The sequence below is a fragment of the Girardinichthys multiradiatus genome, chromosome 5 (assembly GCF_021462225.1).
Source record: "Girardinichthys multiradiatus isolate DD_20200921_A chromosome 5, DD_fGirMul_XY1, whole genome shotgun sequence".
In the NCBI taxonomy this organism is placed as follows: domain Eukaryota; kingdom Metazoa; phylum Chordata; class Actinopteri; order Cyprinodontiformes; family Goodeidae; genus Girardinichthys; species Girardinichthys multiradiatus.
In genome coordinates, this window is record NC_061798.1 from 16,302,861 (window position 1) to 16,315,083 (window position 12,223).

Consider the following 12,223-nt stretch of genomic DNA (forward strand, 5'->3'; position numbering starts at 1 on the left):
CCTGTTAATGTGACATTTGTTCTTTGTGATTCAACTAAAAAACAAACAAATGTGTCAGGGAGGAAGTATATCTTACAAAAGCTGCAAGGTTGCATTAGTGTGCGCACCCTTAAACTGAAACTACTTTTTTGAACCAATGTTTGGTTCAGTTTCAGCTTTCACTTTTCTTAAGTAGGTGTCTGTCAACATCTCACATATTGACTGCCCTTAGCCACTGCAAAACTTTCATTTGTTCAGGTGAAGCCATACGTGTTGATTTGGATGTTTACTTGGCCTCACTGTGATACTGAAATAAATAAATCACTCTTCAGCTACAGCTTTCTAGACGACACCTGAACGTTGAGGGTCAAATCCTACTAACACTTGGAACTGTTCATAATTTCATCCGCACTTCACAAAGGCAGGAAACTCTCAGTGTCATGTGGTGTGTATTATGTTTATTTGGAAATGTTCTATGTTGTCTGCGCCAAACATACCTTTCGAAATTGCGGCCTAGAAGTTTAGGTATGGTTTAATCAGCATATAAGACGTTCCCCCACAAGGTTCTGGAGGATTTTACCCAGGCCTTGAAGTTTTCTTTGGATGAAAATGTGTGTCTTTCAACCATACTTCTTAGTCCAAACATATACGGGAGATTTTTGCCATATGTATAATATATCCACTAACTAGAATTGCCTGTAGCGACTTTGGGGTTTCACATAGAAAGCGGTGGGTGCTGTGGTCTGCATTATTGTGTTTATGTGTGCAAGGTACCTTGCTACAATGAGATCGTTTTGATCCTTTGTGACCTCTCTGCAAACTAGGACGCTAATAAGAAAATGTCAGGAAAATCCAAGTGGGACATCCAAACATTATTTCAAGGTTCATTGGATTCTCAATAATTAATGGAGAACTCAAAAAGAATAAATGCTGGAATTCAATCAAAAGGTGGTTTGACACAGTATTAGTTTAAGGGTGTGCATAATAATGCAATTGAGGTTATTGTAGCTTTAGTATAACAAAACAGATTTGTTTTCAGGTGAATTGTACATAATGAATGTCACATTAAACAGAGAAAAAGTTCTTAAATGATTTATCTTGGTTTGATTTTCATATGTCACAGAATCCCTGGATTTTAAGAGAGTTTATACTTATTGCACCACCTCAGGTTTAAATATGACTCATGTAGCAGATCAAATCTCCATTTGTGTGCTAATCACACTTTGATTAGTATACACATTAATGCATTGTTTCCCTCCCATCTATCTATGAAATCTCACCTCTTACATTATTTTCTGACGTCCTGTGCCAGTCTCTTTCTCATTGCTGTCAGGTTAACTATCCCCGCTGCTCTAGGATTAATGCTGTTCTTTTTAACAACCGTGGTTTTTCTCTACCCTCCTTTGTCTTGGTGTTATTTTTCTCTTGGCTCTAATTAACCAAACTAGCAGGCCACTGTGGCTGAACCTATAATGATGATGGCTATGGGAATGGATGTATATTATATTGACGGCCTCTCCGCCCCTCAGGGCAGTAACACCAGCCTCATCCGAACAACAAGCATTTCCCTCCCACCCACACACCTGAACACCACTCACTGAAATGCCTCACACACATTGGTTAGCGTAAAATGTTTTGATCTGATGGCCTCTGAGCTAAATATGGTGATAATCCATTGTCACTACGTTCTCCAGCTCATCATACAGCTTCAATAGTGCTTTATTGCCATCATAGGCGAAGCTTTTTAGCAGTCTGATTGAGCTGCAACTATCTAATGGTCTACATTCATGGCGAATAAGGATCCAGAGACACGCATCAAGCTTTTTGATTTCTCGTCTTCATTTCCCATTCCACTCGGAATCGACTTTCCCCATTCAGCCGCTCCCTCAAGCCTCATAATTACCGATCACATCGCCTCCATTTTTTAATACCTCTCTATACCCACTCTTGGCCTCGTTTTTAAGGTTTTTTTTTTTGCAGTTGCTGCGCTTTCATCTAAACATAGAAATATTCTTTGCTGCCGCTGCTGATTTTCTCTTTGAACAGTCTCAAAGCTTACCAATGAAGTCATTGCTCATTCCCAAGTCATAGTCCCACACGGAGATCTCCAGGGTTTTCTTTGCCAGCTGGTCCAAGGTTACTTCATATGAAAACTCCTGTGCAGGTGGCATACATGAAAGAAGATTCACATTGGTTATTAGGAAACGTGGCAATGCAAGCAGCTCAACTTACAAAATTTTCATTGAAAACATGTCAGATTGATGTTGAGAGCACATGCCGGAGGTAAAAAAAAAAGAATCAGAAGTGGTTTTTTTAAAGTGATGCGCTTGCTGCAGATCGTTCAGAGCTCAGAAGGGAAATCAAGCGAGTTGACAGGTGTGCATTTTAGATCAAGAGGGAAACATTACCTCATTAAATTCAGGATTGAGAGTCTTTTTCTTCACTGAGGTCTTGTACTTAGACTTTTTTCCCATATCTGGCTGTAAGATGCTGAGAAAAAGAGACAGAACACACCAAGACATTAGGTTATAAGGCTGGCAGAGGATGTAAACTCTCAGTCACACTGGGATAAAAAGGCAGATTTGTAGATCTAAAAATGTGAAAGTTTATTTTTCATTTAATCTTACATGAATTTATTCTCAGAAAAGCATTTTTAATTAAACAAATAGCTATTTTATATGTCTTCTATGTTACGAACATTGGATCACTGTGTTCTCCTGCCTCCTTCTTATATTAGTAGTTAAAAGAAATTCAGCCTGTGCCACTTTTTACATAGCAGTGTTTATACATGAAAAAGATTTAGGCGACCAGTATACCTCTGAGATCTTGCTACCATACAAACTTGGGAGAACACTGACAGCCCTGCATCTGACCTCAAATTCAGCATTCATTTTAAGGAGATCCAGGATTGCTATGTGAAACTTAAAAGCTGTACAGAAAGACAACGTTACCATACCATTGCACATCAACAACATCAAGTCTTTATTGAACAAAGACACCACAAGACACCTAAATTACTTACAATGAGAATTCTTTAAGGACCTTTAACTCCAGTGCAGTGTTAACTTCTAAGTATGGAAGGTAACTCTCAATTGCTAGAGATCACAAAGTGACACCATTGTCATTTACATATTTGGTCATGTGACATGAGTGACAAAAAAATAACATAAAGGTCTTAAGGTATAAAAAATATGAATCAAACCATAAAACAAAAAATTTTCATTTCAAGTTCCATTTGAAACTAGAGATGGGCTGTTTACTGATTTACTGATATAAATTAAAAAAGTGTGTTTAAAAAACAACACAAATTTTAAAATATATGATACGGTTCCTTTATTGTGATGACAGAGTAAGCAAGTGGATCATGGATTCAAGGTGGCACAGTTGGGACCTAGGATCGTTTTGCATGGAGTTTGCATGTTCACCCGTGCATGCCTCTATTCTGTCTGAGTACTCCAACATCCTCCCATAGTCCTAACATAGGCATGTTAGGTCAACTGGTCAGTCTAAATTGCACTTAGTTAGGAGAGTATTTGCATCCAAGATTGTTTGCCTTGTGTGTCTGTGTTGCCCTGAGTGGGACTGGTGTACCCCACCTATCGCCTATTGATCACTGGAGATAGGCACAAGCCTCCTGCCACCCTGCCACGATAAGCAGGTATAGACAGCGGAAGGATGGATGAATGGAGCATTGAGTAATGCAACACTGCCCACACCCTCCATTTCCTGCTGTAGACTTCTAGTCAGCTGCCTGATAGAAGGCTCCAACATCAAAACAATTAGTAAATCTCAGTGGTTTCCTGATTTGTCACTAAAAATATCAGCTATGATGTAGTTCCCAGGACCAAGGTTTAATTTCTGATACAAACTGAACACAGCACCACTTTCTTCACCACAGAAACTTCAATTTTTAGACACCAGTGTTTTAATCATTACGCCTTTCAACTCATCACTTTAGAAAATGCTAAACGTTTATAAGGTAATTACAATCAGGCTCAAAAACAGCAAAAATGCTGTGTAACCAAGCATGAGCTCTACAGAGAAATGGTGCTGAATTGGCTGAGTCATGTTGTTGGCTGTTACACTTTAATAACTGAGTCATCTGAATATTTTTTCTTACTATCTCTATTGTTGAGAACGCTTGTGTGTTTGGCACCAGTCAAGACAAATGAAATATATCTGTTATAGGTTTGCAAAAAAAGCTTAACCTCCTGTAGCCTTTCATGTTGAAGCAATGTTTCATTATTTCTGAGATCAATCCATGTCCTTTACTTTAGCATTCCTGCTGAATATTAGAACCTGAATGATTCAGGATACTTGCAAAATGCTTTCATGAGATAATTGTGACCCAAAAGTCCTCTTAACAAGTGCAGGGACAGTGAAGGAGGGAAAGAGAGAGACTGTGGACCACAGCGAGATCATAATCATGCAGAGGAGGCAGGAGTGAAGATGGCAGAAGGCTTTGCCGAAGGGCAAGAGGAATCTTCATCAGCATAAATTCAGAGTCAAGATGTTCAGGCATTGAGAAATCTCACTCCTCCAGCCTCAGCTACCCCACCAACCCCACAAACGATGAATCGCAGCCTGACAGTTGAAACATGAGATGGACTCGGAGGGTATCACAATCAGAGAGAGTAAAGGCAGGAGAGATTAAGGTGGGACAGAAAAAGTAGGAGGACAAGGAACTTAACAGAGAGAAACATTGCCAAATAAAGTCTGAGGCAATATGCTGTACAATGACAAAGTTTGTGAAAAATGTTTTTACACCTAAACATATCTACTTGAAGGGCTCTTTCCATCTTTCCCTCAGTTCCCTGCAGTCCCTCTTCCACCAGCTGCTTCTCATTCCCTTCCAGTTATCTCCCTTGGTTCATTGGTTCACTCTCCACTCTTCCTTAGCATTTATACTCTATACTTGTCATTACTCTCCACTGGTTCCTCCTGGTTACTACCCCGTTTGCTGCCTGACTGTGTCCTTTTAGCCCATGCTCCTGCTATCCTCCTACCCATGTCTCACACCTGTCTGTGTTCTTGTACCTGGTCATCTTGTAAATCTGTTTATTAACAACCCCTTTTTTCATCTACTCCACAACACTCTGCGTTTGGGTCCTACCTCATCACACAGTTTGACTCTTTTTGGTATCATTGTATGTTTCCACCTGACCCAAACTATCACCCTCAGATGAAAGGAAACAGTTTAGGATGTTCAGAAACTACTAAGGTTATACCAGGTGGCATTTTCTGCAACACCAGGGTCTCTCTATGTAATAGACCTGATTTCAACGTTGAAGGAACACATAGACCTCCTTTGGGCACGAGACAATGTTAAACCTATTTACATTATGTCAATGTTTGGATCCAGCAATACGGCTTGGTCTAAAATTGTCCTAAGCTTAGACTTACTTGAAAAGAATCTGTAAATCATGCCAAAATGCCAGGAAGCTGTTAGATATGAATGTGCATAAAAAGACTGAGAGAACACTTTTAAGCATGATGACATATGGATATAAATGTACTCACTGGGTGGATAGAAAAAACATGCACTATAACCTTAAATGTCATTATGCATTTGAGCTGACCAGGCTGCAAACTGACAAGATGACAAGTCAAATTAAAAGTTCCCTTTGTTTCAGTAATAGAAAACTCAGTTGTTTAGCAAAAATCTCAATTCTTAACCAAAACCCCTGAACTCTCATAGAGCAGCAGCAACTCTGTGACACAGTTTTTGTAACACAGTTTTATTTGTATTTGTAAAAGAATCAGACATTTTATAGCAATGTCAATAAAACTGTGACTGAAGGGTGTGATTGTGTAGCTGATCAAGTAAAGATGAATTGTTAATAATAAAGAGATTCTGGGTTTGAGTCCAAGTCATTATCATCGTTTCCTTTTGCTTGTCAATCTTGAATAAAACAGGTCTGCATTCCTAGAAATGTCTAAAAACACAGTTCAGTTTTAGACTAATTGTTGCCTAGATGTCTGTGCCCCATAAATACATTGCTTAGATGTATTTCAACAAAAATGCACACTAGGCACAATCCACAGTAAAGGAAATATGGCATAAACCTGGACTAAGATAGTAAATGGACTGAAATTATATAGCGCTTTTCCAGTCATACAGACCGCTCAAAGCGCTTTACACTAGAGCCACATTCACCCAATTGCACTCACACACCGATACGCAGATCAGTAGGCAACTTGAGGTTAAGTGCCTTGCCCAGGGGCACATCGACCTATGGCAGGAGGAAGCTGGAATTGAACCCACAACCTTCTGATTGTAAGACAACTACTCTTCCTACTGAGCCACAGTCGCCTTGCTTCTGTGGCTCAGTAGGAAGAGTACCAACCAAGAAAAAGGCACTGCTCACAAATCGATACCTTCAAGCCTGACTGAAATATGCAGCTGTTGTTCGGCTCGGTGCAATGGAGGAACCCAGAATGCAGACTAGCAGGCAGCATGACAGTAAGTGAAAAAGGATTTAATTAACAAAAACTCACTCACAGGAAGAGGCAGGAACAAAATAATAAACGGGCAGGCAAGACAGGCATGGCATGATCCAAAACACAAGACATGAGCATGATGGAGAAAATGTTTCCGTGAAAAATGACACAACAGGTGTGTATTTATGGAACGTAAACCAGGTGAAGCAAGAAGACAGATTAGCTATGTGCAGTTGAACCGAATAAAGTTGATTGACAGGACAAAACGTGGCTTGAGCAGAATGGAAATCCAAGCACACAAACTAATAGAAATACAACTAGAAAAACATGAAACTAAAGCATAACCAGATCCAAAAAACCTAACTTGACAAAACATGAACAAGAAGACAAAAACTAAAGCATGACCAGAAGCATGATACAAAATCTGTCAATAATAATAATAATAATAATCCAAAAACACCCACAAATCATGACAACTGCCCAAATGGACTAACCAAATTTACCCTTCAAGAAAACAAAGTGTCTATTTGGCCAACATAAGGAAAAAGGTGAGGTGAAATCCCAGGGGACAGCTATGAACTTTAGTAAATAACTGTACAAACCACAGACACCCAATTTCCATTTCCAGGGGAACAAAATATTTTCTCACAGCAGCATTATTATTATGACTGCATAAATAAAAATGGAGACTGAATAGCATCAACCAAAGTCTGTCCAAATAACCACAAAACATTTATAGAGTAATTTATTACAGAAGAAGGCTGGCCCATAGAGATAAGCAAGGATTATCCCACTGATTTTTTTTCCTCATGGTTCTCCTAAAACAGGAGATGTTCACTGCAAAACCAATGGCACACTAGCCAGAAAAATATTAATGTACTGTGAACCTCTGTCATTATAGTTCACCATCTTGCGCTGACTGATAAGGAGAACGGGGAACAATGGTTAAAAAGAAGAACTGTTTTTCTCATGAGCAAGGGAGGCGAACTCTGTTCTACAAGTATAATGAAATCTAATGGAAATGAATCACTTCAGCCTAATCTATAAACATGTGGCAGCTACAATTATAGAAGACTCATAATGAATATATGATAGGGGACCATCCTGTGTATTTATGTGGGTCTATTTTCTACATGTAAAAATGTTTTGTATTCAGATTTTTACATATAATCTCATAATGTAAAATTGTTGAAAAATCCAACCTTTGATTAGAGTACATTTATTCAGTCATAAAACAAAACAGCCTATGTCAAGAAATAATTGTTTTAAGAAAATACTGGGTGGCACAATTATTGGAATCTTTGACAAATCCTTTAAATACATTAAACTAAATTATTGTTTTAATTCTTATCGAACCTTTTACAGGTGATTAGAGTTTCTAGGAAGTTCTAAGTGTCGGGATCTAGGTTGTCTTTGTGTTTTTGTGCTTGCTACATGTGTTCAGTGTTTCAGATGGTGCTGGAGTTCTCAGGTGTGCTGGGTGACAGGTGTGACTTATTCTACTGATTACTTGGAGGAGTACTTAAGCAGGAGGCTGCCAGCACTTTGACGCCAGAGTGTTTTGCCTTCAGTGGTAACAAGCTCAGCCAGCACTACGTCTATGCTTTGTTCTTTGTTCCGAAGTAACTTTGTTTATGCTCCTTCGCAGATTGTAACCCTGAACTTTGGAATTACTTCGCTAAACACTGACTACGAGCCCAGAGGTTTCTGGACAACCAAGATTACCTATGCACTGAGGACTTCGTCTCCTAATTACTGCTTCCATCTGGATTCAGACCAAGCTGGTCTGAAGCAGTTTCCTGCTTCTTCCGTTTCCTTGACCAAGGCATAAGCGTACCCTGTCCACCCTCCAACACAAGTATCTGCACATTGAGCTCACTCCTGAAATCACCAAGCTCATTCAAACAGCACCAAATAAATCACCTGAACAACTTTGGCTTCAACAACCTAGACTTCGTATTCCTCTACCCCTGGCGACCTGACCGCACCCACTTAGTAAGCCGCTTACTTGATTATCAGAATTACTTGTCATTTGTCTGTCTCATTTAGTCCCCTGTTTTCACCAGTTCTCTTCCCCTCTTTCCATACAGTTGAAGATTCTTCAGTTCAAGTCCCTTGATTGTTTCTGGCACAATAAAACATTATTTCACTTAATCTATTTCCTCCGGAGTGTTCTTCTGTAGGTGGGTCAGATCTATTACGAAAACAATGACACTAAGTAATAATCCATGACTTTCTGTTTCCCGGGTTATAAATATGATGAAACGGAGGCCCATTTCTCAGCCACTGACAAGTAGGCTGTACAAAGATCTATATTTATCCAGCCAGTACACACTGAGGAGAATTATAAAAAAGTTAGAAAGATCTTCAAAAATAAGTGTTTGAGAACTGCAGCCATGAGTGGCATTTTAGGTCACCAAGTCTTCATAACAATGGTCACACGATGTCAAGCGGTTGTCTGGGTGTGATGTCAGATAAATATTTCCATTCTAACAATCACAGATGAAAATTTAGAGCTTGCTTAACTCTACAGATAATTTAACTGGAGCTGCTTTGGTCAGTTGAGACTTAAGCCACTCTCAGGTCATCCTTTAGTTCCATGATCTATATGTGCTTATTATGCCTCTCCATCCCCTGCAGGGTCCTGATATGGTAGTCGCAAGCCTGTAACCACTAAGAACTATAGGACGTAATACAGGATTGTGGAACCAGTGTGACATAGTACAAAGGAATGTCTAATCTGAAAAATATCTTGGTCATGCTGAGGATGCCACACAACAAACATCAAATGCATATGGACATTTGGATGAGCATTGCAACAAAGAGCTCAGTGGTGTTTCTTCCAGGAGAAATCCCACACAGGTTTTGGTTGTACTGCGAGTTTTATGCAATACCCTTTTGGTTCTATAACCCCAGCTGCATCATCTGACAGCACACAAGGCTCATATTGTCTTCTTTGATTAGAAAGGACAAAGTGAGCTGTGATGTACAGTTTGTGGCTGTGTGTTTATTGCAAAACTATTATCTGAAAAGGGCTTAAAATTAAGCTTTTCAATAACAAAACCTCCAGGTGGATCCAGGTGAAATACAGAATACAAATGTGGAGAGCCTCTCACTGTCTCTTAAGTATGGTAGAGAACCTGTGATGATGTGGGCCTGTTTTTCTTTCAAGATAATGGGAACCTTGATAGAGTACATGGCATTATGAACATTTTGAAAAACTAAGAGATTTTAAAAGAAAAAGCAAAAGTAAAAACATCCTGCTGCTACTGAGTTTTTCACAGAATATTGATCTAAATCATATTGACAAATCAACACAAATGTTTTCGTTAATTCCAAAATTAACCTTCTTCCATGGCCATCTCAGTCCCCAGATCTAAATCCTATAGAAGGTGAGTCAAAGAGAAGGAGCCTAAGAGAAGGGCCACGACTTGGTCGGTCGGTCAGTCTGTCCGTCCGTCTGTCCGTCCATTGTCAATACCCAGAAAGAGATTATGCTTCTGCTGTAAACAATTTCTTTTAAGGCTTTTTACATCCCCACCGGGTTACCAAAACATGAGCAGCACTGTAAGGACAACATCTTCTTTTTTGAACCAACTGAAAAACAGCATTAATAGAAAAAGCCAAGTTTAACGTTCTGAGATGCCCACTGTTCACTGAACACTGTCGCTCCACTCCCTCACTTTACTTCAGCCTTTGTAGGGCATGCTTTTTTGAGTAGTGGAACTCTGAAAATAGACATTCAAACAGTGGCTGGAGACAAAGATGGGGAGACTGAATAATTGAAAGCTTAGCTGGGTTTCTCAGACCAATCCACAGTCTAGACAAGTTCAAAATAACAAAAAGAGTTGTACTGTATCAAAATTGTTAACAGCATGTGACTTTATGCATTTACGTAAAAGGTGTTGCACATGAATGTGTTAACACCAGTTATTTGTTAGTTATATCTATAGCAACTTTATACTGAACTAGGCTGCTTGAAACTAATGAACGTGGACTTAATTCAGCTTGCACTGGTAATACTGAACAACATTGTTTCTGAGAAAAATTGGAGGAAATATTTTCACGGAATAATACCTTAGCTTACTCAAACTAGATTTTCTCAATGGCAGGATCAAGGTGTCTGTTGTGAGTGCATTATTAGGTCAGATGTCTGCCTATCAACATTTCTTTTTAACCTAATTTTAAAAGCTTTGGTTTGTGGCTTACTTTTTAAAATTCAAATTTTATGCTCAGTTATGTTTTACATTCACCATTTGGAACAGTGCACCAGGTACAGAAAACTTGCAGATTTCATTCAGGCAGGGCATAGAGAAGGCCTGTTGTTCTGTTAAATGTTTTAATTATGTGATGCAAAGAAAGATAGTTTATATCTATAATTTATTTTGGCAAAACTATAGAAACTGGCCTATGTTCTGTGCTGTTCCTAATATGATCAATTTATCCTCTTCACCAAATTGCGCCCATATGTTGCAATTTCTTCTTTTTCTACCTCAATTTTCCACCCATTAATAAGCAGGTCAACAAACAATTGAACAGCTTTAAAGTCAGTTGTAAGCTGACTGGTGATGTTTTTACAAACATTTGGGAAATCAATGACAAAGAAGATGAAATTAGTCCAAGCACGGAGCCTTGCGGCACTTCAACTTGACAGTCTAGATAAGGAGATTTGATACCACTGACAGACATACAATGAGTTATTTTTGCCATGTATGATTTCATCCAAAAGAAGGCCTTGTTAAAGCTGCAGTAGGTCACTTTTTTAAAAATACACTTTTTACACATTTGTCATAACTGCCACTATTTGCAGACAGTAGCATGTGAAACAGATGATCTGTGAAAAAATCATGCTCCTCTGGCTCTACCAAGTGGTTCTGCTGCCATTTACAGAAATACACCGCTCCCTGTCAGAGACAACCAATCAGAGCCAGGAGGGATGTCTTTGCAGTGTCAATCACGCTTGTGCTTGCTGCTCATTTCTGGTGTGCTGCAGCTGTGGTAGAAAAACGGGAATTATCAGATTTAACCAAAATTATTTTAAATGCCACGTCTCATGATCTGTGAATAGATATCATGTCTCATCCCATTTTGTGAGCTGGGTGTATCATTACACCCTTTGTATTTATTTTTGAATTAAATATAAATAAACCTTTACATTTTAATTAACCTAATTTTCTGAAATAGACAAAGCACAATATTAGCAGTTGCCATGTACGTATATGCCAGCATTTACTTAAAAGCAAAATTTAACAAAGAAAACTAGTATTTTAACCTTCTTTAACTGCCTCTCGTGTTCATTTTTTCCTGTTTTAATGGAATCAAATTAAGTGTGAAGGACACCATGAAAGAGCAACAACAGCAAAAAATGTCCCTTCAAAAGCATATTTTTCTCTGTGATTTGCCTTTTCGCCATATGAGCCACATGTCAAAGTCACAACTCTGCAGCGTAACTATTGGAGTCATGAAAATTTTGAAGCTAAAATTGTCCTGACAGCATGTTTAAACAGTGAGGAAGAGAAACTTCCTCACTTCCTTTAAACAGATAAACAAAAGCAACAAAGAAGAACACAGAAGTGACAGGAAGGGGCAGGGGAAAAAGAGCTGGTGTTAAAGTCAAATAATTTAAAACACACATACTCAACAACAGCAAACAGAAAACGATGAAGAGAGTGAACAACATTTAGAAGACAAGAGCTAAATATATTTCTGCAGCAGGGAGGAGACTGGGAATTCTACCTCACGCAATTCCAGAGAAAGGAAGGCTGCAAAGTATGGCAGTATGCTTGGTCAGCAGAAAGTATCT

At 38.9% G+C, this 12,223-nt stretch overlaps 1 protein-coding gene across 1 annotated transcript in view; it reads right to left on the reverse strand.

Annotated features, from left to right (window-relative positions):
- The window catches only part of doc2d (double C2-like domains, delta), a 66,343-nt gene that overhangs the window by 7,081 nt on the left and 47,039 nt on the right, over positions 1 to 12,223 (reverse strand). Inside the window, exons 9-10 of the mRNA XM_047366948.1 lie at positions 2,388 to 2,469; positions 2,039 to 2,135 (exon numbers count right to left, since the gene is read on the reverse strand). Coding sequence (XP_047222904.1) covers positions 2,039 to 2,135; positions 2,388 to 2,469 — 179 coding nt within the window. The remainder of the gene's footprint in view (positions 1 to 2,038; positions 2,136 to 2,387; positions 2,470 to 12,223) is intronic.